The following is a 25,527-nucleotide window of genomic DNA, read 5'->3' as shown; positions in this document are numbered from 1 at the left end:
CTGAGTTTCTACTGATAAATCATGATAAAATTTTGATCAAATGATGGATATACACTTATATACTTGATGTTTAGTCAATGATCAGAGGTTTGGACCATGCTTGGATTGTGATTGACTTTTAGGTTTAATCCAGTTGACTGTGGATCTTGGAGTTGCTTTAGCAAGTAACCTTTGGAGTTGAGCCTTGACTTTTTCCATAGAGTTATCTTAGGTCATTATGAACCATAGAACTTTGATTTAGAACCTTATCTTATTGATCTTTTCAAGAGAACCTCAAACCCTAACCTCAGGAGACTCTTGACTTTATGGAATGTTGTTTGGATAGAACCCTAATTGTAGATGGGATGAAGAAGGAAAATTTAGGGGTATGACACACTATACTGGTATCCAACCCTGGCATATCCTGATAGGACCAAGCGAAGACATCTGAGAATTCTTTGAGAAGTTGTATCAAACTCTCTCTGATCTCTGAACTGAGCGAAGCTCCAATCTTAACCTCTTTTTTGTTTCCATCGGAACCAAGGTTAATTATCTCTAGAGGCTCATTGTATGGCTGAATGGCCTCTTCATTTTGTTGAAGTAACCGTGAAATTTCATTTGATATTTCTTCGTCTTCTTCTTCCTCTGCCTCGAATACAGGAAACCCAAAGCTTGGAGAAGTCATACAATCGCATGTTTCAACGGGGTGTTTTATGATTAATCTGCATATGTGTGATAAATTTTATTTAGACAACGAGGGAAGACTCGGTGTATGAAGTTAATGGAATTTTGTTGATGTTTTTTAAGGGTGTTTTTTTTAGGATTACCAATTTCCGAAAAAAAAAAGGAAAAAGTAATGAAGGAACAAAATGACATTTTTATTTATCGACAATCACTTCTTGAAACAAAGACCCTATAAAACAAAACTCTATTGCTTTGGGCGAAGCAAAGAGGGACATTTTCCTAAGAAATAGTAAAATGCAAATCCCTATGAAACATCTCTTCACCCTGGGCTATGGTGAGAGGATAAAATAACGGTGAAAGTTCCTACTTAGGAGTGCGAACAACAGTTGAAACTTCAACAAGTGTCCAATAGTGGTGAACCCCATTGTGCACTAGGTAATCTGGCACCTTAGGCTTAAGTTGGCCTGTGGTAGGTCTTGATTTACCAACCACTGTCTTTGCAACACTTAGACGATCTTCTTCTACTTCAGTAGACTGAGCAGTGTGAGCATACCTATTTCCAAGTGGAGTATGTCGGTTTTTCTTTTGAGGAAACTTCCAATCTTCTGAATGGAGAGACTCGTTGTCGGAGACACTTTCGAGATCATCCTCTTTTGTATTTTGATCTTGCTCTTCTTCCAAGATGGCATTGACTAGGTATGTGAACTCTAAATCCGTAGCCTCGGAAGGTGACTTGGGAATATAATCCTCAATGATGACTTCACCAGTTGATGATGATGAATAGCAAGGTTTGTATATCTCTTTTGGCTGAGTAAGGTAGTCATAGTCAATGTTCTATCCAGTTGGAACAATGTCTTCAAGAGAAATTTTTGAACTTTCAAGAGCGGAGTATTTCACCATGTAGTCGAATTTTCCGCTTGGTTCTCCTAATGTATCCCAAGTTTCTTCGGGGATAGGAGGAACTTCTTCTTATGAACCATGACTTCTGGTGGTGAAGTTGTTAGTAGCTTCGTCACTGCTTGGTTGAGTCTTACTTTCAGATCCTTTAGTTGGATAGCAGAAAGGTGAATCAGACTCTGATAGGGATATGTATCCTGCCTTGAGAAGGTAGGACATACATTCCACTTCAAAATTCTCATCGGTGTTTTCCGTACCGATGGTATTGACTGTTTGTTGAACAGGTTGAAGAAAACCTCCACTGCGGAAAGTTTCTCGAATTGGAAGAACTACCTTAATTCCTGGAATAGCCTTTGATGATGTCAGAAAGAATCCAACTCCTGTTCTGTTCTTGTTGTTGGTAGGAATATCAATGTGCCCCCAACCACTGGTAGTGCCATCCTTTACAACTTGGATTGCATCATTGTAGGAAGAGATAGACGCTACTTTCTCCTTTCCTTTTTCCTTGTCCAAGGAAAGTGCTTGGAATTTAGTTCCAGCGACTTCTTTTGGTTCTATGTCGGAGAATGATGACAGGTTACTGACAATCAAAGCTCGTTCTCCACATACAGTTACCAATTTGTCATTTCTAATTAACTTCAGTTTCTGATGAAGTGTTGAAGTAATTGCCCCAGCTTCATGAATCCATGGGCGACCTAGCAAACAACTGTTTTGCGCCGGGATATCCATAACTTGGAAAGTGATTTTGAACTTCTGAGGTCCAATAGTTATGGGAAGATCTACTTCTCCAAAAACTGACTTCCTTGATCCATCAAATGCTTTGACGATGACGTGACTGTCCCTTAACGGGTAATCTTTGAAGGATAATCTTGACAATGTTGATTTAGGCATGACGTTGAGAGAGGATCCATTGTCTATTAGAACTCCTGTAAGAACATCACCCATGCAGCTAAGTGAGATGTGAAGTGGAAGGTTATGGTCCACTCCTTCTTCAGGAAGATCTTCGTCACAGAAACTCAGATTAGTTCCTGAGGAGATGTTGGCAATGATGTTGTTGAATTGCCCCACGGTAACACTTGGTTTTACGAAAGCTTGTTCCAAAAATTTCTGTAGAGCTTCCCTATGAACTTCAGAACTCAATAGCAGGGAAAGAACAGATATCCTAGACAGAGTATGTACCATCTGGTCTACAATGTTGTACTCACTCCTCTGGATTAATTTCAAGATCTCATCATTTTCTTTCGCTTGAACGGCATTGGTCGGATGATTGTCTTGCCTATGTGGTGCTTCTTCCGAAGGTTTCTCCACATTTTCTGTTGTTCTGTTAAAGACTTGTCCACTTCTAGTGACTCGACTAACATCAGCAATATTGACAACAGACGGTAATGGTATTTCCTTACCATTTTCAATGAATGTAGCATTGTACTTGTATGGTATAGCCTTGTCAGACTCATACGATATAGGACCTGGTAAGCATTCTTTCCAAATAGATCTTGTCCTCGGAGAGCCTTGAGTTCCTTCTGCATTTGCAGAAACTGTTCCTAGAACTCGTCCAATCTTTCATACACGCCAGCATCCTCACTTGGAGCGTGATGATATACTTGTCCACCCGGTGGAGGAAAAGTATGCACAAATGGTCGTGGAGAAGCCATGACAACAGATCTTGGAATCTCAGCATTCTGTTGTGCGAAGCCCATTGTCGTTGCTCTTGGAACTTCAATTTCCAGAGGTCTGTAACCCTCCGGTGGATGCATATCCATTGTGACTCTTGGAACTTCAGAAACTGGGGGTATGTACCCTTCTGGAGTAAAGTTATACTGAGGAATAGGAGTAGAAACAATCTCGGAAACCACAGTCCTTTGCGGTTCTTCTGGCGTTGGTTGATTTTGTGCAACTACCAGGGCTTCTACCATACTATTGAGCCTTTCAATAGCATCTTTGAGAGTAGTAACCTCTTCTCTGAGTTCTCCATTCTCTTGTTCAAAGTCTTCCATTCTTTTCTTGCGACTTGAACGAGTGTTGTATGAATGAGACAGCTTGAAAGTCTTGTTTCACCTCCTTCTCCTTCTCTCTTTCTAGAGAAAGGAAAGTGACGATTAGATCCGCGACAATTCTCGTGTCAGTGCGTACGACTAAAGCGATGCATGATGTGTAATTAAGTTAATATTTTTCAAGGAAACACCATAATTACGTTATAAAACATCAAACTTTTTATTAATTAAGTGAAAATGTCGTTTTTTACACACTTTGAAAATGGAAATACAGAGAAACAGAGAGAAAGGACTCTAAAACTTTGACGAAGAGCCGACTTCACGTTCTAACATTTTCTTCTGTTTCTTGAGCTGAGCGTTCTCTGACGTAAGCTGATCGATGATCCAGGAAGCGGGAGGGATATGATGACAAAGTGACGATTGTGTCACTTGTCGATCAAGTACTTCAAGTAACTCATCCTTCCTTCTTAGGATGTTCTGAATCTCAACATTTTTCGTGTTGACGATTCGATACTTGTTTCTCCAAGCATTCCTTTCTTGGCATACCTTGTTTAATGCTGCTTGTAGTTTTTCAGCATCGGTGGAGAAAAGGAATATTGGTTCCCTTAGGGGAATAGGTTCTTGATGCTGGTATGGCATCCTGAGCTTGAATGCTCTGACGCGTACCCATTGAAAGTAAGGATCCAGGGAGATGCAAAGATGTTTTCCTAACAATCTTCTCCCTTTTGTGTGAACAAGACGCCATGCTTGGACAATTTCCTTCTTCAGCATGTTACCATGATCGTCGATGTTCTTGAAGAACAGACCCTCCAATTGAATACTACTTGGAATATTTTTCATAGGATAGCCGTATTGACGACGGGCTAAAGCTGGATTATAACTGATTCCTCCCTTAGTTCCAATAAGGGGTACGTTGGGATAACTTCCACACCTGAAGATGATCTTGGTTTCGCCGTTGTCAGAACTACACCATTCAATGTCCGAATGAGTGAGGGACATGATTTTCTGTGACCAGTAAAGGCCATCCCTCATGTTCTAGAAAGTGCTAGACTTTGGAAAGTGCGAGACGAACCATTCGTATAACAACGGTACGCATCATGTAATTAATCCTCCTCGCTGCAGGTTTCTTGAATGCACAAAGTGATAAGCATCCGCAAGCAAGGTTGGAACTGGATTTCCAATTAAGAAGATCTTAATTGCGTTGATGTCGACAAATTTGTCAATGTTCGGAAACAAAAACAATCCTTAGATAAGCAATGCCAAGATTTCCTCAAAAGCGCTCATATCTTGAATGCTGACAAAGTACCGAGCTTGATCTATCAAGAACTTGGAGGGCAATCCTTGAATTCCTCCTTTACTCACCATATGAGTTCTAATGTCGACTACGTTCAAAGGAGTGGTTGCAGCAATGATAATGTCGTTAGGATTCTTTTCCAAACCGGAGTACGGATCTTGCGCGTACACGGGTATTCCAATCAGACGAGAGTACTCCTCCAACGTAGGCATAAGTTGATAATCTGGAAAGGTAAAGCAGTGATACGTTGGATCGTAAAAATGTACCAAATTGGGAAGAATCCCATCCACAATGTTAGTGCTGAGAAGAGGCAGAAGTTTTCCATACTTCTCCTTGAAAGCTTGGGGGTTGACCACCAGTTTTCCTAGCTTTTCCAATTCCTCAACCTTAGGAATTTTGAAGGTGTATTTCCTAGATCTCTTTCTTCCGTAATCCATGGTATAGATCCTTAAGTCTTTTCTCCGTTTCTCTCTTTCTATAAAGTTCAAAACGTTCGTTATTTAGTTTCCTTGAAAAACAACTCGAAAAAGACTCTTTTATTTTTAGTTATTATGATGAATGCATGAATGCACACACAAGAGTTTTTAAACAAACATGGCGTAGAAGGCTATAGTGGTCATAAAGTCACAACGCAAACCTCGCCCCAGGGTAAACTTATGGATAAGGATTTTTGTACCTGTAGAACGGGTTCTAGGGGTCTCAGAGCTTTTGCTCAACCTTAAAGATACATTGACTAGTATCTATACGATAGTTTTCTCTGAGTGTAGCATCTGCGTGACAATTACTTTCGTAATCACCGCTCTACGTCCTAAAAAAGGCTTTAAGTAGGGGTTAATATGTTTCTAGGTCCTCCTGGTACAAATCAGTCTCGGAATGCATTGGTGCAGTTAATCACAACCAGCCAGGCAAATCCCAAGAGTAGATTTGGGAACCAAGATTAGAGGGCCTTCACCGAGAAGACATCCTCCATCCTATCTTATGTTGCACTCAAATCTGGGTATAGGATTTCTCACCACAAGGGGGAATCAAGCCCTTTCCCGATACAGAATAAACAAAATAAACAAATATAAATGCAGCAAACACATGAAATGACACAGAGGTTAGGCAGGACCTCTCTTGTTTGAGGGGGAATTTGGCATCCCTAGTTCCTCATTAGGGGCTGGACCAGCACAGGTCAACCATTGGTTTGGATTAAAAACCAAGGTTTTTAACACACATCCCTAGCAGAGTCGCCATTTTTCTGTGGTGTCGTTTTTTTACCTCCCTGTTTCACTTGGGAGGACGGCACGCTAGACCCTTCACGCGAAATTTAGAAGGAGAATGCGCCCGGGGCAGGATGAATTTTATTTTAGTTCTTCCTACGATATCACACAAACTTTTTAATTATCCTACGAGTAGGAAAGGGGAAAAAGATCTCAAATAAACCCTAAGAGTTTTCTAAGTGTGGGGATTCACCTAGACTAGAAATTCTAGAGTCTGGGAGGTTGGTTATATATAGGGAAGAGTTTAAGCACCCTACATATCCGTAGTACTCTACGGGAACCTTCTTTGTGTCTATGTGATTGTGTTTGTTGCTAATTATTGGGAAAGTTTCTCCTTTGTGTGAGGAGAGAGAATTGAATTGAATTGAAAAGAAGACAGACAGACTGACTATTTTTGGTATTTTATTAGCTCGCTGAGATTCGTTGTGAACCTCATGCCTACATATCCCTAATGGAAGTCAGAGCTTTTTGTAGTTCGGAGAACTAATTAGGGATTTTAATGATTTTTGGTGCCTTGCTTGAAGCTCGAGGTTGAAGCTTGAATTAAATCTCTGTTTACAGTAAAGAGACATGAAATCATCTTTACAAAGAGGTATTTCTACTATTCCACCACAAACATTTTTAAAGTGACAGAAAAGCTAAATTTGTTTCATTAAGAGAGGGAGCCTACTTGGTTGATCAAGTATGACAGCCACATGCCTCTTGAATGAAAGATTCTCAACCAAATTAGGGAAAGTTATACAAGTCTGGGATGTAGCAAGAGCAATGCCTTTCACGAGTCCTAAATAGGAGAATATTTGAAATGATTGTTTGTTTGAAATGATTGTTTATTTTAAATGATTGTTTGTTTGTGGTGAGATAGGATAAATACCTACCTATGAAGATGAGATATGTCTATCTATTGTTTGAAATATTTGATTTTTAGCTGGCTTGTATGAGGCCCAAGCTTGAGGCTTTTGATTGATTTATTATTTTATTGACCCTGAGAGATAACTCTACTAGGGATGGACTTAAACTAAGGAGTTTTTGTGTTCTGTACAAAGCCCAGAATTGAGGCTGACTCTAGTTGGAGAGCATTTATTTGGTGTTCTGTACAAAGCCCAGAATTGTGGCTGACTCTTAACTAGGGAGGTCATTATTTCATGCCTTGTATGAGGCCCAAGGTTAAGGCTGACACTGACCAAGGATAAACAAATATGGATCCTAGACTCTGATAAAGGGAAATTATGGAAGATAAGGGTGACAGAGACTGTCCATGTCTCTCATTCCAAAAGGTGTACCCAATGTGAGATTGAGACAATCTTAGCTTGTTTAAAGTCTAGTTTAAAGAGTGGAAGAAACTCACCAGGGTAGGCTAAAAGGTGACTAAAGACCTGTTCCTATGTTTATAAGAAACCGGATGGGTCTTTGTATACAAGCTCAAGAGGAAGCTGGGAATGCTTTTAAGAAGCCTGTGGGTCCTTGTACAAAGCCCAAGAGGAGGCTAATCGAGGGTCCTTGTTATAGCACAAGAGAAAGCTATGTGGTTTTGAACTTATTTTGGCTCTAAGAAAATGGGTAAGAGGTTTCACCGGGAATAATTCCTCTTGGGTGGATGTGTCCTAGTTTGGGTTCTAAGGCTTTTTTCAAGATGTTTCACCGGGAATAATTCATCTCGAGGGTTTGAACTAAAGATCTCTAATTAGGAAAAAGCCTTCACCGGGAAGACATTCTCAATCCTAGGCCATATTCCTATAATATATATAGTTTAACTGTCCTCAGGTTTTACTCAGACGTAGTTCTAAACAATATATAAACAGTTTATATTTTGACAGTAATTTAAATAAAGACTGTAAATTGAAAAGCTTGTAAAGCCTAACCTGGATGGAGTGGAGGCCTTTGAAGGAGTATGTACAAAGCCTTACCAGCAATTTTGTTGTTTTAATGATAACAGTTGAATATTTATTATAAACAATTAAGGGTTTTTGAAAACAGAAGAAGTGAAGATGGACAAAGGTCACATAGGTATCTGAAGAGTTTCACCGGGAATAATGCCCTTCAAATACCAGAAGAATATTTTGAAAACAGAAAGGAGATTTTGTAAATACAGTTTTTTTGAAAACAAACTATGAAAAGAAAGAAGGTGTTGGGACTTACACTCTATTAGAGGCCCAAAGATTTATTTACTGTTTATGAGAAACAGTTGTTTGAAAATGATTGAAATAATGTTGTTAAAACAATTTTTACTGTCTGTACAAAATGAAAAGAGGTTGGGACTTACACTCTATTAGAGGCCCAAAGATTTATTTACTGTTTATGAGAAACAATTGAAAAATGATTTGCAATTGAAATGATTACTGTTGTGAAAAAAGTTGATTATCTATAAAAATAAAAGGGGATTGGGACTTACACTTTATTAGAGGCCCAGATATTTATTTCATGTTTATGAGAAATAGTTGAGGAGATACAAGATTTTGTTGTATGAAAACCTGGATCGTCCGTTTGATCGGAGATTGAAAATAGTTTCTTTTTAAAAAATGAAAAAAACCAACTTAATTAAAGTAAAGATGAAATATAAACCTAATTAAGACCTAAATGGCTTAGGGTTTTATCACAAAATTATTCATACAATAATTAGGTAAAAAAAACAAAGGAAAACATATATTTGAAGTATTAAGGAAATACTTAAAATACACCATTTTAAACCTAATAAAAATGCAAGGAATAAATAATATTTTTGTGTTTTTTTTTATTATTCATAAAATAGATATATTAATTGACAAGTGTGTGAAAAATGAAGAGAAAATGATTTAATTTGAAGTATGAATCAAATGGTTAAAGTTGTGAAGAAATTGAATGGGAAAAGTGATAAAAAATATGGTTTTGTCTCCCAAAGGGCTTGAACCCACGCCCTCTAGGTCACCACTCAAAACACTTACCATCTGGACCACGCGTGTGGCTTGTTAAAAAAACACCTCTAGCTTATTATATTTGAAAACAAATGCCTAAAAATGAGTTAAAAATAAAATCAAGACAAAAGGTCTGAGGGGGGGGTTCAAACCCCAGACCTTGGGTAAGGCAAAGGCTATTAGATACGCGTTGTAACCATTGGGACACTACGATGAATTTGTAGGTTAAACACAAACCATTCAAAATATAATAAACTTAGACCTGGGAATTTTGAAAAATGGCGCCATCACCATCATCGTCTTCAACCTCAAGCTCTCTCATTTTTGAATTTCTGAACTCTCTCAATTCTCCACCATTTGCAAAGATGTAAAGAGCAAACTTGCTCTAAATTCACTCACGATTCAAAATATATGACTAATATAATTTATACTAACTATATCTACTGAATTAAACAAAATACGTGAAGAACCCTAAAATTCAAAAATAAAATTAAATGATGATGCTGATGCTTATGAATAAATGCATGAGAATAGAGGGCTTTTGATCCTCTAGTGACATTGAATCAACTGGTATCGAGATAAATTGCAAAGAGTACTTAAATAAGAGTGTTAGAGTCTGAAAAAATACCTCTGAAAATGGAGGTCGTGAGAATGATGGAGAGCACCTGGGCTTGTATGGATGATCCTAAAAGCTTCCTTAGGACTCAGTGATGCTAACTGAATACTTATTGCACCTTGAAATGCTTCAGTATTGTTCTACCCGACCCCTTCTATTTGAGCTCCAAGTGAGAATGGAAAGTAGTGATTCTGCACTTACAAATAGGCTGCGACCATATGAATAGCTTTACTTCATCCTAAGGAACATGTTTGGATGCTTGGACTTGCTTGACACTTTTTGAATTATGCTACAGACCTCCAACTGCTCGAGTTTCAAAATGAAAGTGGCTATGGTGTTCCTCCGCTTACAGAAGTGATCCAGGTGCTTGGATCACCTCTAATGAACCTCTTTGAGATGTTAGAATTCTTACTTCTTAAAGAAGAGCTCCGATTTGAAGAAATCGATTCTTCTTGCCAAAGAACTTTGAAAAACCATAAGCATGAGAGAGAGAGAAGGAGAAAGCAAGGAATTGAGTTGCTTTGGTGTGATTAATATGAAGGATGGCACTTGTATTTATAGGCAAAAGGTTCAGAGCATTTGGCTGTAGAGAGCTTGCTTAGTAAAGTAAGTTTGGTATCTTAAGCATGAAGAAATTCAAAACTATCCAAAATGCAATGATGGCATTTTCTAGCATTTTCCCTAGCCATTGATCCTTGCAGATTCTTAGGGAACATTTCAGATGTGTAGAAGCTTTCTATTGGCTTAGGAGAAGATTCCAATTGATGAATCATCACTTACCATAAATTCTCAAAAGTAATGATTACATAATCACATGTTCTTGCTTTTAGGAATCTTCTTCAATCCTTATGCCATGGTGAAAATGAATGCATGGTATGTTTGCAGATTTATTATGGGTCATGTAGCATCCATTAGTGAAGCCATATCCACAAAATTGCAAAGTTTCAAATTGTTCATGACCTATAATTTTACTCCATGAGGCCAACTTTGAACAAGCATAACTCCTAGCTCAAAATGAATTTGGAGAAGATTGAGCACAATTTGGAAAGCCCTAAACATCTACTTCAATTCATTAGTTCGGGGTTTCTTCAGAATCATTTGGGAAAATTGTGAAAAATGAGCCCAAAGTTGGAAGAAAACTAGGTCAAAAACACCTAGAAAAATTTATGTTTTTAAGGCCTATAACTTCCAAAGCCTAAATCTCTCAAATGATTGATCTCTTGAAAAAAGTTCCTATGTAAGATGTTTTTTTATTTTGCAAGATCTACAACTTTCATTTTGGGAGATTTTTGAGTATATAAGCAAAATTTTGAGTTCCCAAAATACCCTCAAAAACCCTAATTCTTGACTTTTTGATCCATGATGAATTTTCTTGATTTTCTTTTGCCAAATGACTTTAATAATCATATATTGATGATATTGATCTTAAAAAGTCATGGTTTGGCCAAAAATCCTAAAAGTCAAAGGTAATCTTGTACAACTGACTTTTTCCAAATGAAGTGAAATCTTGGACTTTTGTGATGAATCAAGTTCTCTTCCTCAAATGAGTGATGTGAATGGATTATATTGAGGTAATAGGAGTTCTTGAGACATGTTTTGAGTTTATGATCCATGTCCTGATTAAAAGTCAATTGTCCAGGTGAATTAGGTTAAAAACCCTAATTGTCGACCAGATGAGATTGATGACTTTGGTTCTTGCATTGAAGTGTAATGCCTTATATATATTGTCATATGGACAATTTGAAGATGATTGAAGCCTTTGAGTGATGTCCTGGAGCTTTTTAGGGTTTCCCAAATGTGGTCCCTGATTTTAGTCCTTGATAGGCTCAAATCCCTATAATGGTGAGCTAAACAAACCTAGGTCTAGAGGATTGGTATCTTATCAATCATAGGTGGATAAAAATGAAGCTTTTGAGTCCTATGATTATATTAGAAACTAATCCTTCTATTGATTGATCCTTTGCCTGAGCTATTTTGTCCTTTAACACCCTCGATTAACTACCAGATGAATAACTGGCTACTCTAGGTATCTGTTTTAGTCTGATGAAAAGTCTGGAGGTGTGACATCTTAGGGGGGGTCAAAATTAGGGTATGACAGATGGGAGAACTCAAATACTTCCTAGGCATTCAGATCAATCAAACCTCTGAAGGAACATATGTTCATCAGACTAAGTATGTCAAAGAACTTCTGAAGAAGTTCAATCTATCTAAAAGCAAAGAAGCAAAAACTCCAATGAATCAAACTTGAGTTTTAGATAAGGATGAGGTAAGCAAGAAGGTAGATCAGAAGATCTATAGAGGTATGATAAGATCTCTTCTCTATTTAACTGCTTCTAGACCTGATATTTTATTCAGTGTATGCTTATGTGCTAGATTTCAATCAGATCCTAGAGAATCTCACTTAACTGCTGTTAAGAGAATTCCTAGGTATCTGAAAGGTACTACTAATGTTGGCTTAGTCTACAGAAGATCTCAAGAATACAACTTAGTAGGATATTGTGATGCAGATTACGCTGGAGATAAAGTTGAAAGGATAGGTACTTCTGGAAGCTGTCAGTTTCTAGGAAGTAACCTGATCTCCTGGTACAGCAAGAAGCAAGCACCAATTGCACTCTCTACAACAGAAGCAGAATATGTAGCTGCTGGATATAGTACTTAGATGCTCTGGATGAAAAGTCAGCTAGAAGACTATCAGATATATGAGAGTAACATTCCTATATTCTGTGATAATACTTCTGCTATTTGTTTATCTAAAATTCCTATTTTACATTCTAAGGCTAAACATATAGAGATTAAACATCACTTTATTATGGACTATGTTCAGAAGGGTGTTCTTTCTTTAAACTTTATAGATACAAACCATCAATGGGCTGATATCTTTATAAAACTCCTTCCTGAAGATAGGTTTAAGTTCAATTTGAAGAACATCAGTATGGATTTATGCCCAGAATGAAAGTGTTGAGATGATCTGATATGTGGATTAGTTTGAAGATGTTGATTTATTTATTTTCTTATTTTACCTATCAGATGTTCTGATTATGTAGGTTCATATGGATACTCTGAAACTGGTATTACTAATGTTTCATATGCCTAAGTATGACTCAGAACTTCTGTTAAAGCAAAACAGCTGTCACCAGCTATTCCAGATGATGACCACCTGTTCATTCTGAAGGGACAAGCATGCGTGCAGTTGATGAGACGCCGCCCTAGGTAACTGTGCAAATCTTTTCAAATATCACGCTATCTCCACTAACGTCTCTCAACATTAAATGTGATTGATTCATATTCTGTAACCGTTGCATTCAGAATCTCATTGCATTTCTTTTTCAAATCCGTGTCTATATAAACTCATTACATATCCATTTTCTCTCTTTTCACTCCTTCATCATCTTCATTGTTTATGCATTTTTGTCTTCTCTTTTGTTTTCATCTAAATCCTAATTCAAAGAAACCCAGAAATCTCAAGTGTTCTTCAATAGCTTCGTCTGTTCAAAACAATGCTTCGTCTTCTCAACAACAAGAACAACAACAACAATATGTCTTCACTCCAATGAAAACTTGTCTGATTCCGATGGATGAATTAGAAGTTATATGTGAAACATTGGTTGATTTTGAAAATCTTCAAGAACATGGGTTTTACTTGAAGAACAACATGATTGTTCAAGGCTGGGAACCGTTCTTCAATCGTCTGATTGGACCAGTTTACCCAGAATTGGTTAAAGAGTTTTGGGTTCATGCAACGTTAATGCCCAAAGAAATTCTGTCTTTTCTTTGTGGCCAAGAAATCTCCATTACAGAAAACCTGATCAGAAGATTGCTGGGTTTGGAAAATTTCTTTGGTGCTGCTAGAGCTAGTGTAGGAAGAACAGATTGGGACGTTGTCTATGCTGAAATCTTTAAATCTGGAGAAGGCTCTACTTGTATCAAGGATTTGAAGGATCCCTACAGAATTTGGGCCAAGACCCTTCTGGGTTGCATCTACCATAGAAAGGCAACTGTATCTCCCAACTACATCAATCAAGACCAACAATACATTTTGTATTGTATTGGTAAAGGCGAGAAGGTGGATCTCCCTTATATTCTGTTTATCCACACGTGGAATCATGTGAGGGACTCTAGAGATCAAGCTAGATTGAAGACTCCAAACATCAGAAGGAACATCATTCCTTTTGGAAGATTAATCTCTGACATTCTGATTGAGACTGGCTTGGTTGATGATCTACTGGAAGTTGGGATTGTTAAAGATCTGTATGCAACGTGTGGGAGCACTATGAATGCTCACATTCTGAAGAAAATAAAGTTGATAGAGAACATTGCCGCTCCTCCCAGAGTGGTAAATGAGATATTGACCAGAAGGATTCCTGCTCTGGCTGATTTTGAGCTCTTCTTCAAGAATGAGCATCCCAGCACAATCCTCTTCTATCTGGAAAAGTGTTTGAAGGAAGGCACTGAGTTTGATCCAATATGGTTGAGCAACAGAGTGCTTCCCACTTTAGCTTATCAAGATCCATCAAAGAAGAAGGAAGAGGAAGAGAAGAAGAAAAAGTAGAAGAAGAAAGAGAAGAAAGACAAGAAGGAAAAGAAAGAAGAAAAGAAAGAAAAGAAAGAAGAGAAGAAGGAAAAGGAAGAAAAGAAGGAGAAGAAGAGAAAGTCTGTTGGAGATGGGCCTTCAAAGCCTCAGAAGAAGAAGAAAAAAAAATCTTCAGGTATTTCTATAACTGAGTCTGTTCCTATTCCTGTCTTAAATTCTGAACATATATCAACAGAACCTCAACCAGATAAATCACCAGAAAATCATCCTCAAACCACCAAACAAACCTCTAAATCTCCACCTCATGCTTCCTCCAAATCTAAAGGCAAACAACCGATCCATAACTCTAAACCCATTCTTAATCCAAAACCTCTGAACACCATCTTTCCAAATGAAAACATTTTCTCATCTGATCAACCCACACATTCTGAACCTCCACCTTTTGAAACTCAACCTCAACCCACCTCTCCATTATCTGACCAACACCCAGAAGTTGACACTCTTGTATTTTGTAACTTCAATCTCTCTTCATCACCATCATCATTATCATCTGATTCATTCTTTCGCAAACCTCGCCCCTCTGCACCTTCCCCTCAAAAACCTTTATCTGACCCAGTTGTTGTAGTCATAGACTCTGGCAACGAAGCAGAATCTTCACTCCCTCCATCCTCCTCAAACACCTCTTTTTTGTTTGAAAGACCATCTGAACCATATCTCATCTCCCACCCAGAAGATCCAATAATCATTCTCAGAACTACCCCACCTTTACCTTCTGTTGATATGCGTTTTAAAATATTAAAACATAAGGTACGAATAAGGTTAGAGTATTTGAAGGTTGCCCATGACTCGAAGCTGGATCATGTGGCTGCTGGAAGGCTTTCTCTGAAGATGTGAAAACTGATTTTCTGAATCTCTAGAATGACTACCTTGCTGCTGCTCCTGGTCCTGCTGGACTAGCTCTGGAGTATGGTAATGGACAGTACTTTCATCTCATCTTGGATTGGAAGCCTCTGGAAGAAGCGTCATTGGTTGATGATATGGAATTAGAATCTGATGATATGGAAGTTGATAATCCTCTGCCCATGGTTGTCTGGACTGAAAAGAAGCCTCTGGTTCCTTATCCTTATTCAGTTCTGACTGGCGACTTTCAAACGTTGTTTGAATGGTTCAAGGAGAATCCCCTTGAGGCGAATCCTGCTGTAGAGAACCCTGTTATTGATAATCAAATGGTTCCAGCATCTGCTGTTCCTACTGCTGTTGAGGAAAATCTTGTTGCTCCTCCTGATGTCCCTTCAACGTCTGTATTGTTGGAAACTCTGAAGGAACTTCAGCAGAATCAAGCTTTTGTGTTCAGACGTGTGGACAAGCAGGATGACACCAATGCTGAATTCAAAACTTGGATGCAAAGATATGAAGAATCTTCAAAGAAGTAAGCAGAAGACACCGCTGAGATCAAGAATCTTCTGGCAGCCTTAGCCTCTAAGCTTACGCAGTCTTAGTCTGAGTCTTATGTTTTAGTAGTTTTCTTATTTTCTTGCATCTATTTTGTTTTTTTTTTCATCTGATTGTACTCTTCCCTCTGGTTATCATTGAAAATTTATTTCTTCACTCTGTGTGTCTTTCATCTGAACCTTTTATGCTTTTTGATGTTATGGCAAAAAGGGGGAGAAACGTGTTATTTGAATTGATTTATTATATCAGTTGTTGGGCTTAAGTTTCAACATTCCTAACAAAAATAGAAAATTTTTTTATCTCTGATAATTTTACAGGAATATGATAATCTGAACAAGCTCAAAAAGGGGAGAAACGTATTTGAAGCAAACAAAGCTTAATGTTCTAATACAAGAATTTACAAGATCTGAAGCAAGCTATGCTCTGATACAAGAATTTAAAGCTCTGATACAAAATCTGAAGTAAGCTATCTTGACGCTCTGATAAGCTAAGTGCTCTAAAGAAAGATTCAAAGCTTTGAAGCTGTCCAATGGAAGCTCTGAAAGAAAGCTCTGGATCATATGAAGATTAAAGTTCAACGTGAAAGTCTCTTCTGAAATGGAAAATACTCAGGGAAGTCTTTTATTTATAAATTCTTCTAGTATTAATTTCAGGGGGAGATTGTTAATCTCAAGGGGAGACATATTCACACACTCTGATTAATATGCTTTTATGCTATATCTGTGTATTGTCTTTTTCATGTGATATTCTGGATACAAATTCATATCAATTCTGTATGTTTTTGTCATCATCAAAAAGGGGGAGATTGTTAGAACATGAAATGTTCTGATCAATATTTCTAGTTTTGATGATAACGTTATATATGAATTTTGTATAAGACAATGTGATACTCTAATTATTCACGTTTTCCATTTCATGAAAAGTCTAAGAGAGTATGCACAAAATCAACATTCAGAAGCTCTGACCCAGAAGATCTAGATGACTTCGTCAGAACATGGTCTGGAAGACATCAAAAGATGGTCTTGAGAAAATCAGAACATGATCTGGAAGGCATCAGAAGATGGCAGTCAGAAGCAAGGCTCTGAGATCTAATGGTATCACGATCCAAAGCACTTCCAAAGTCTGATGACTGAAGTTGCATCTGCACCAATGCTGAAGACTCTGATATTCAAACGTTATTCTAATAGTGTGAGTCCAGAAGCAAGTACAAGTTGAAAAGGCTACAACGTCAAATTTGTCAGACTGACAAAAGGAACGTTAGAAGCTACAAAAGGCAAAGTCAGCAAAAGCAGTTGAAGCATGGCTTGAGGTAGTCGACAAAAGAGTGAAACATTAAATGCAGCAGTGTACTATTCACGCAAAGCATTAGATGCTACTCAACGATCACATTTCTCACTGCCTATATAAGGAAGTTTTGATGCTGAAGCGAAAAACAACTCTTGCTTGAAGTAACCTTACGCTGCCAAAACGCTATCACACAAAAACATGAAAGAACTTCACCTTCAACCTCACAACTTGTAATATCTTAGTGAGTGTTTAGATCTTAATCTTGAGAGAAAAATCACTTGGTGATTATAGCTTATTAATAAGCACATTAAACTCTTGTAATATTTTTTGCATCTTTGTAAAAGGAATTTCCTATAGTGATCAAGTTGTGATCTGTATACTCTAGAAGACTTAGAAGTTGTCTAAGTGGAAAACCATTGTAATCAAGATTGATTAGTGGATTAAATCCTCAGTTGAGGTAAATCACTCTATCAGGGGTGGACTGGAGTAGTTTGGTTAACAACGAACCAGGATAAAAATAACTGTGATTATTTTTTATTTGCCATTTTTAGAAACAACCCTTATTCAATCCCCCATTTTTAAGTTTTTTTCACTCCTTCATCATCAACAACAAATAAACAACAGTAATATCGCAATCAACAATTCGTAGTAATCGAAAACCAACCGAAACGCGATGAATCTGTCAACTGCTTCAAGATAAACTCACTGTTCTTTTTGCTATCCCCGCCTCTTCTGCTCCTTCCGTTATACGTTGTTGTTGTTGTTCGTTGAAGGTTCCAAGTTGCGTCGCGGTGATGGTCGGTTTTGATGTGTTGGTTCTGTTGTGCTTAATGTGTCTTGTTGTTAGGTTTGAGATGTGGTGAGTGATGGTGAGGATGAGTGTGTTGAATGGTGAAAGGTTGGTTTCAGATGATGATAGTGAGCTGAAGGTTTAGTATTGGCCGTGAGTTTGGATGAGAGAATTTTGCAAGGGTTTTTGGTGTGATGGTTTATGAATGAAGTCTGCTTGAGCAGAGTTTGAATGGAAGATTTGACTGAAGATTGGACGGAGTGAAGGTCGTGGAGATTTTAAAAAGGAGCTTGGGGGAAGAAATTCTCTGGAGATTTTCTTGCAAAATTTCACTATTGATTTTTTTTCTCAGTGGTTTCTCCTCCCTCTTGCTGTGTGAATGTGTTTATTTTATAGATGGAATGCCATAGGTTTTGGGGGAAAAGTTTGGTGAATTTGAACAAATATAGTTAACTGATCTTGTTGTTTTCTTTGTGCAGGTTTGTCATGAACAAATTGGTGATTGTTTTAGCTTGTTGCTGCAGCACTGTATGGAGCAGAGCAAGGTTTGGACATCAGATGCAGAAATGTGAAGAAGACAAACTTTGTTCTTATTTTTTGTATTATTTTTTTGTGAAATGGACTTCCCATCAAAATGGGCCTAGACTAATAAAAACTCTCTTTTTTGTTGTTATATATTTTTGATTAATAAAAAAAGATTAATCTAAACTAAAATAAATAAAATAATAATAAATAAACAAAATTTAAACTAAAACCTAAAACTAAACATTTTTTTTAAATTTTTTTTAAATAGAATTAAACTAAGAAATAAAACCCCTATTTTTTTGATATTTTTTATAAAATTAAAATGAAATACAAGTTAGAGATAAATTATGGAACATATACTAATTATATACATATATTTTTTTACGAGAAACACGCGAAATGCAACGATTCAAACCATGAACACATGCGAAATACGAGTGGGATATTGTTTGGATGAATGAAAAGTGTTGGTAAAAAATTAGGGTATGACAGATATGTGGTGTGTCTCTCTTAAAAGTGTGTCCCAAGTAACGTACTCCCTCAAAATTGCCCCTAACAATAACATGTGAAAAACTCACATCTCTAGTGGAACTCTCAAAACAAGACCGTTGGAGACAGAGTAGACAAAGTGGTTTGGCTGAAGTGTATAAATCTCTAGTGCATGTTCTCTTTCCCTTATCTCTTTATCTTTCATCACAGTATTTTTATTACGTCTTATTTCTTCCGCTCCATCTCTTTTTTCATTCTTTCTTTCATCTATTTCACTTCTTAATTTATGTTTAATTAATAAAATTAACTTAAATATTTTTACAAATAAAAAAAATATGTAATTGGACTTAAATTTTTAACCAACACAATTCACTCCTCTTGTATTTGAAATCATTTGGTCAATAATAAAAAATGAGAAAAAAGAAATTGCATGTGATAAATGAGCTCTAACTAAAGCCGACCATGGCAACACCAGCACGTCCGAAATCACCTTCACCTCTGAAACGATGGTCTCTACCTCAACAAGAGGACCAAAAGAGCAAACACCATCATCATTCTTCCTTTTTCTGTTAAAAAGTGAAAAGGATGACGACTCAGGCGGTATACTAGTTTGTTCTTTCTCCTAATCCCTAAGAGTGTGTTTGGATGAAGCATTTTAATGAGGTAGTGTAATGTTTTGAGGAAATTTAAAATGATTTGCACAAAATTTATTGTTTGGATATAAAAATGAAGAATTGTTAAAATGATAGAAATGTATGAAGTATAATATCTAAGTTAAATTTAATCATTTTGAAATGACACCAAAAATCAAAGAATCACTAAAATCCAATAACATGGACCCATGGAATATCAAAATAATTTTAAAAAATGTACTAAAATCCTAATACAATACACTCCTAAATACTTTGTTTCCAGCACATGGATTGAAGTTGACACATTTTATTATATGGACCACAAGCTTGTCCTATCTCTTGCAGTGGATAAGGCATAGCTTCTCAGTGCTGCCTTGCCTTTACCAATAAACAAAGCTATCCTAAATCTAAGTATTTTATAACAAATCTTAATAAAATATGTAATGGCATAAATCAACAACTTGTCTTGATTCTTTTTGCCAAAACAAATTTGTCTTTATTCTCCTTTTGTTTTTGTCGTTAGAACAATGTACCTAACAAGCTGAAAGGGAAAAAATAAAATACCAATTATAGTTTATACAAAGTTACAAACATATATTTCGTGTACTCTTATATCACACTGACAATTACACATGTCACCATAAATTCTCAAGCTGAATCAGAATACTGAATACAATCTATACAAGGATACATACATGTACATACTGTTACTAAATATGAAAATGAAATATTATTCAGAATAAGAGAAGACACATAACTAAGCAGCAAAGGAGGAAAAAAAAGATTCTGCTTAGTGATTTATCAACTTGCATTAAATGTCTTCTAACCCTTGGATTATTGTTCCCTTGAAAACTATACGAATTACGATATGTATACATGTTTTCCATCTGGTTACCGAACACCCTCGCGTATATCATTTCACCGAAGATTCCAAATGAGTTGTCCAATGACGAACCACTTGTGCTAAACATGGGTGAAGGGTAACTGCTAGGAATTGAGTTGAACTGTCGAGGTTGATAATAACTTTGATAAGTAGGTTGTGAAACAGTTGTAGTATTATATGATCTGGGACCCAAAGGTCTTTGAGGTACATCATTCCCAGCTTGACAAGCTGTCGTGGATTGGCCACGGCCGTATAATGGAACTAGCGAGGATTGAGACAGTTCTGATTTGCATACTGGACATTGTGGCTTCTGCTTCTCCTCATATTCGGAAGAGATACTTGTTTGCATATGAATCCATTTGTAAATGCAAGGCCAGCAGTAAAGGTGACCACAAAACGTGACTACTGGATCTTGCACACACTCTAAGCAGATGTTGCAGTCAAAGCCAGCAGATGCATTTCTATTAGAATCTGTGGTGGTATTCCAGGTTTTCAAAGACGGTTTATCTTCAAAGGAATTGTTTTGGGACATGTATTGATCTAACGCCATTTTCTTTTACAGGTACACCGACCTGAAATGCATAAGAAAAATATTGGATAAATGGCAACAAATTAGATCATTTTTCATAAACAAAGTTTAGTTAGGGTTAACAGTTTAGATCATATAAATCACTAAAGATAATTTAGATATTAAGCATTAGTACAAATTGTTTGAGAAAGATGGTTTGGTATAGCAATTTAAGTGAGTTCACGCCGTGGACCAACTTGATGTCGATTTTAAGCATTGCAGGAATCAAATATACAGTCATGAAATTAATTTGTGCAGGTCATGACAAATATAGATCTCAAACTAACAAATCAAGTACAGTATTTTCATTTACTACAAATTATGACAGGAATTGTTACCTGATTAGCTATTCATTCAAAATAAGCAATGTTTATAAGTTGAAGCTGTGATGTTAATTGACCTTGAAACTTAAATTAAAAGGGTCTTACATGACCATATTATTTTAAGATAGTTAGTCATAAATAATATAGCTTACGGTGGTGGTTAAGGTGGGGTAGGAATTTGGCTAGAGGAGATAAGTTCAAGTTGTGGTAACCACTCTTGCACACATCACAAGAATCAACTTTTCCATAAGAAAAGAACAAAAATTGAAAATAATCAACAGATTCAACTTTTCACTGAGTTGTTAGATAGAACTAACTTCATAGTAATGACTACAAGAGCCCATGACTACCCTACAAGTATTTTTAGATAACAGTTGCAACAAATTTTGCTAGCTATTACAGTTACACACATTAAGGCTCTGTGCCACAGGACTATTTTTTAGCTTATAAAATATACTCTTTAATAACCATTATTTTGATAATCTAATTCAACTAGCTTCAAGCTTCTTTTTTTTTTTTTCTCATAATTACTCCATGTAATCTTAACTAAAATTAATTAAATATTTTTTTGTTGTCATTTCATATTTATAAAACACTACAAATTCAATTAAACAAAACAGAGGCTAAATACCAAAGTCAAGTTTATTTGACAGATTGAAAAGAGAATTTACAGTTAGAAATTCACAAAAACGGAAGTGATTAAACAAAAGAAAGTAATTAGTGATATGTAGCAGCACCATTTAGGAAATCAAATTTACATAAATAGAGACAAAAATTGGTTCCAGATCTATTGTAGGAGGAAAGAAGATTCAATCTTTAATAATGAACATTGAAACATGGTTAGTTAATCACATCACAGGCCCCTTTCCACAGAAATTCAGAAGAAACACAAAATATTGAAGCATTAAATTCAAATATGTATTAAGAGTTTAGCGAGGTGGTAAAAAATAAGAGTTGAATACTTACAGATAGAGATGAGTGAGTGAAGAAAGGAAGGGAAATTGTTGATATTGACAAGTTTGAATGATGAAATTAAAAGTGAAAGAGGTTTGAGGATGTTAAATGGAAACAAGTTGAAGAGAAAGACAAGAGACGACGGAATGGAAGATGGGAAAGAAGGAAGTTGCGTTTAGTAGAAGGGAGGGAGGGAAATAAGTAAAAGACAGCAGACAACACCATTTAATTTCTTTTTTTATAATAATAAACAATTCTATCATTAAATAACCTTTCTTTGAAGAATTCAACAATTGGGGCTAAGTTGAGAGTCTTTCCTTTTCATCATATTCTTTATTTTTTTATTTATTTGAAATGGCCCTGTCATGGATGCTATTCAATTCAGTTATATAGGTTGGAATCATACAATAGAAAAAAGCAAGATGAGTAAATTGGCAAGTCTAACACATGGCAAGCTCACATCGATTCTCAGCCTTTTTATTATATTGATACGTTGCTAAAAGAGGAAAGTTTCAATTATTAATATAATTATATTATTATATTATATTTTTAATTTAAATGAAATAAAATTGGTCTGTTTTGAGATACGTAAAATCATGAGTGCTTGGGTCATTGGAAAGATTAACTGTTGGCTGCCTTTCCTATTCTCAATGCTCCTTTCCTATTCTCAATATCATTTCTTCAATTCTCTTCTCCCAACACAGAACATCAATGTCACTTTCTTTTCTCTCTCATTTATCTCCAAAACTTTACACACTCTCTCTTCCTTATCACACTTCAGATTCAGATTTTCTTCTTCTTCTTCTTCGTTTCTCTTGATTTCGTAGGAAAGGAGAAGAATACTTGAATCTCTATGGATTTGTGTCAGGATATTAGAATCGTTGACGGTGAAAAAAAGATGATGATGACGATGTAAAGAGGAGACCGCGAACTGAAGGGGTTGAGGAGAAGGCGTTGCGGGATTGAAGACGGAGAGGTTGTGGTCACGGTGGCGGTGAAGTACACGAGTGAGGGAGGAGAAACAAGTCACGCCGTTGCAAACTGAAGAGAGATTCTGTCACGACACAATATTGATAACCCTAAGTAAACCAAATAACACCGTTCATCTCTTTTAACTTTCCTTTTTTTTTTTTATAGTTTTACCCTTTTTTTTATTGCTTTTGATTTGGGTTGTTTCCAATATTGTTTTAGGATCCTGCTGAAGGATAGAAAAACACTTAGAAAGGGGGGGGGATTGAATAAGTGTGACTTTAAATTTTGGACGATAAAAATAAATTGCACAATTATTTTTATCCTGGTTCACTGTTAACGAAGCTACTCCAGTCCACCCCCGTAGAGATGATTTACCTCAACTGAGGATTTAATCCACTAATCGCACGGATTACAATGGTTTTCCACTTAGTCCGCAACTAAGTCTTCCAGAGTCTTCTGATCACACACTGATCACTCCAGGAACAACTGCTTAGATACCCTCTAAGACTTTTCTAGAGTCTACTGATCAACACGATCACTCTAGGCTTAGTTCACTCCTAAGACTTCCCTAGAGTATTCTGATCAACACGATCACTCTAGTTACAAACTGCTCAGCCAACTGCTAAGACTTCCTAGAGTATACTGATCACACTGATCACTCTAGTTCCTTACAACTTAATGTAATCTATTCAAGAGTTTACAAATGCTTCTTAAAAGCAATAATCACAACTGTGATATTTCTCTTAACGTTTAAGCTTAATCTCACTAAAATATTACAACAGCAATGTAGTGAGCTTTGATGAAGATGAAGATTCTGAGTTTAGATTTGAACAGCGTTTCAGCAAGTTTCTTTTCGTTCAGAGTTGTTAAGAATTGGTAACCTTGCTTCTCATCAGAACTTCATATTTATAGGCGTTGAGAAGATGACCGTTGAATGCATTTAATGCTTTGCGTGTTCCGTACAGCATTGCACTTAATGTTATACGCTTTTGTCAACTACCTCGAGCCTTGTTCACGCTGTGTCTACTGACGTAGCCTTTAGTAGCTTTTAACGTTCCTTTTGTCAGTCAGCGTAGTCTGCCACCTGTACTTCCTTCTGATCTGATGTTTGTGAATACGACGTTTGAATATCATCAGAGTCAAAACAGCTTGGTGCATAGCATCTTCTGATCTTCTGACCTTGAAGTGCTTCTGAGCGTGATACCATCTTCTGATCTTCAGTGCTTCTGATCTCATGTTCTTCTGATGCTTCCATAGACCCATGTTCTGATTCTGCTTCGACCATCTTCTGATGTCTTGCCAGACCATGTTCTGATGTTGCATGCTGAACCATTTGAGATACAACTTCTGAGCGCTGAATTATGCGTACTCTTTATATATATTTCCTGAAAGGGAAATTGCATTGGATTAGAGTACCATATTATCTTAAGCAAAATTCATATTATTGTTATCATCAAAACTAAGATAATTGATAAGAACAAATCTTGTTCTAACAATCTCCCCCTTTTTGATGATGACAAAAACATATATAAATGATATGAATTTGCGATCAGAAAGAGTAGACGGCAAAAGACAAATTACACAGCTATAGCATAAGCATATGAATATGTCTCCCCCTGAGATTAACAATCTCCCCCTGAGATAAATAATCTCCCCCTGAAATAAATACTCGAAGAACTTTGATAAGAGACTTCCCTGATTATTTCGGTAGAGACGATCATATAAGCTTCTGCCTTCAGAGAATTCATAGCTTCTGACTTCTGCTTCCATTGGACAGCTTCAGAACTTGAATTTCTTTAGATCTTCAGAACATTCACAGCTTCTGACTTCTGCTTCCCTCGGATAGCTTCAGAACTTTGAATGTCTACCAACATCACTTCATGCTAGATTTGTATCAGAACATTGTTGAATGTACCAGAGCATCATCAGAGCATCTCTACATCCTGAAATGTTACAGAACAAAAAACTAAACGACAAAAGTCAGCATGAACGAGTTAGAACATAAAATGTATGTTTGAACACATTATATGTATCAGAGCCATATAGGCTGAAATAATGTATCAGAGCAAATAATGTATCAGAGCCATAACATTATATGTATCATAGCAAATAGAATTTTGTCAGGACAGGATAGACAATGATATTCAAATTCTATTATCAGTGCTTCTGATTCATTCTTCTTTCTTGCTTCTGATCTCTGAAGCTTGACAGCACTCAGCTTGCTTCAGTTTCCATGGTTTTGCTTCTAGTGTTTGCTTCTGAAGATTCACTTCACTTCTCTGTACCTGCAAAACACTCAAACCATATAGAACTTGCAGTTCTTGTTAGTGAATGTGTGGGAGCCTTTACCCAGCAACTGATAGATTAATCAAATCATTTATCATTTATCTTCTCCCCCTTTTTGTCATAACATCAAAAAGAATATTTAAAAAGATTCAGATGTATAAAGCGACAAATAAAACATTTACTGGAGTGTAAAACACAAAGAAACTTTTCATTGATAATCAAAA

The 25,527-nt window shown here is 36.6% G+C and overlaps 1 protein-coding gene across 1 annotated transcript; it reads right to left on the bottom strand.

Annotated features, from left to right (window-relative positions):
• Nucleotides 1-19,859: 19,859 nt before the first annotated feature.
• Nucleotides 19,860-22,256, bottom strand: LOC131601685 (E3 ubiquitin-protein ligase RMA1H1-like). The gene is made up of 2 exons (XM_058873553.1): nt 22,058-22,256; nt 19,860-20,772 (listed from the first exon to the last, which is right to left on the bottom strand). Exon 2 carries the CDS (start codon nt 20,748-20,750, stop codon nt 20,052-20,054), a length of 699 nt encoding a protein of 232 aa, XP_058729536.1. The 5' UTR covers nt 20,751-20,772; nt 22,058-22,256; the 3' UTR covers nt 19,860-20,051.
• Between the last annotated feature and the right edge of the window lie 3,271 nt (nt 22,257-25,527).

Source organism: Vicia villosa, linkage group LG5 (genome assembly GCF_029867415.1).
Source record: "Vicia villosa cultivar HV-30 ecotype Madison, WI linkage group LG5, Vvil1.0, whole genome shotgun sequence".
NCBI lineage: Eukaryota > Viridiplantae > Streptophyta > Magnoliopsida > Fabales > Fabaceae > Vicia > Vicia villosa.
This window is presented reverse-complemented; position numbering and strand designations above follow the sequence as displayed.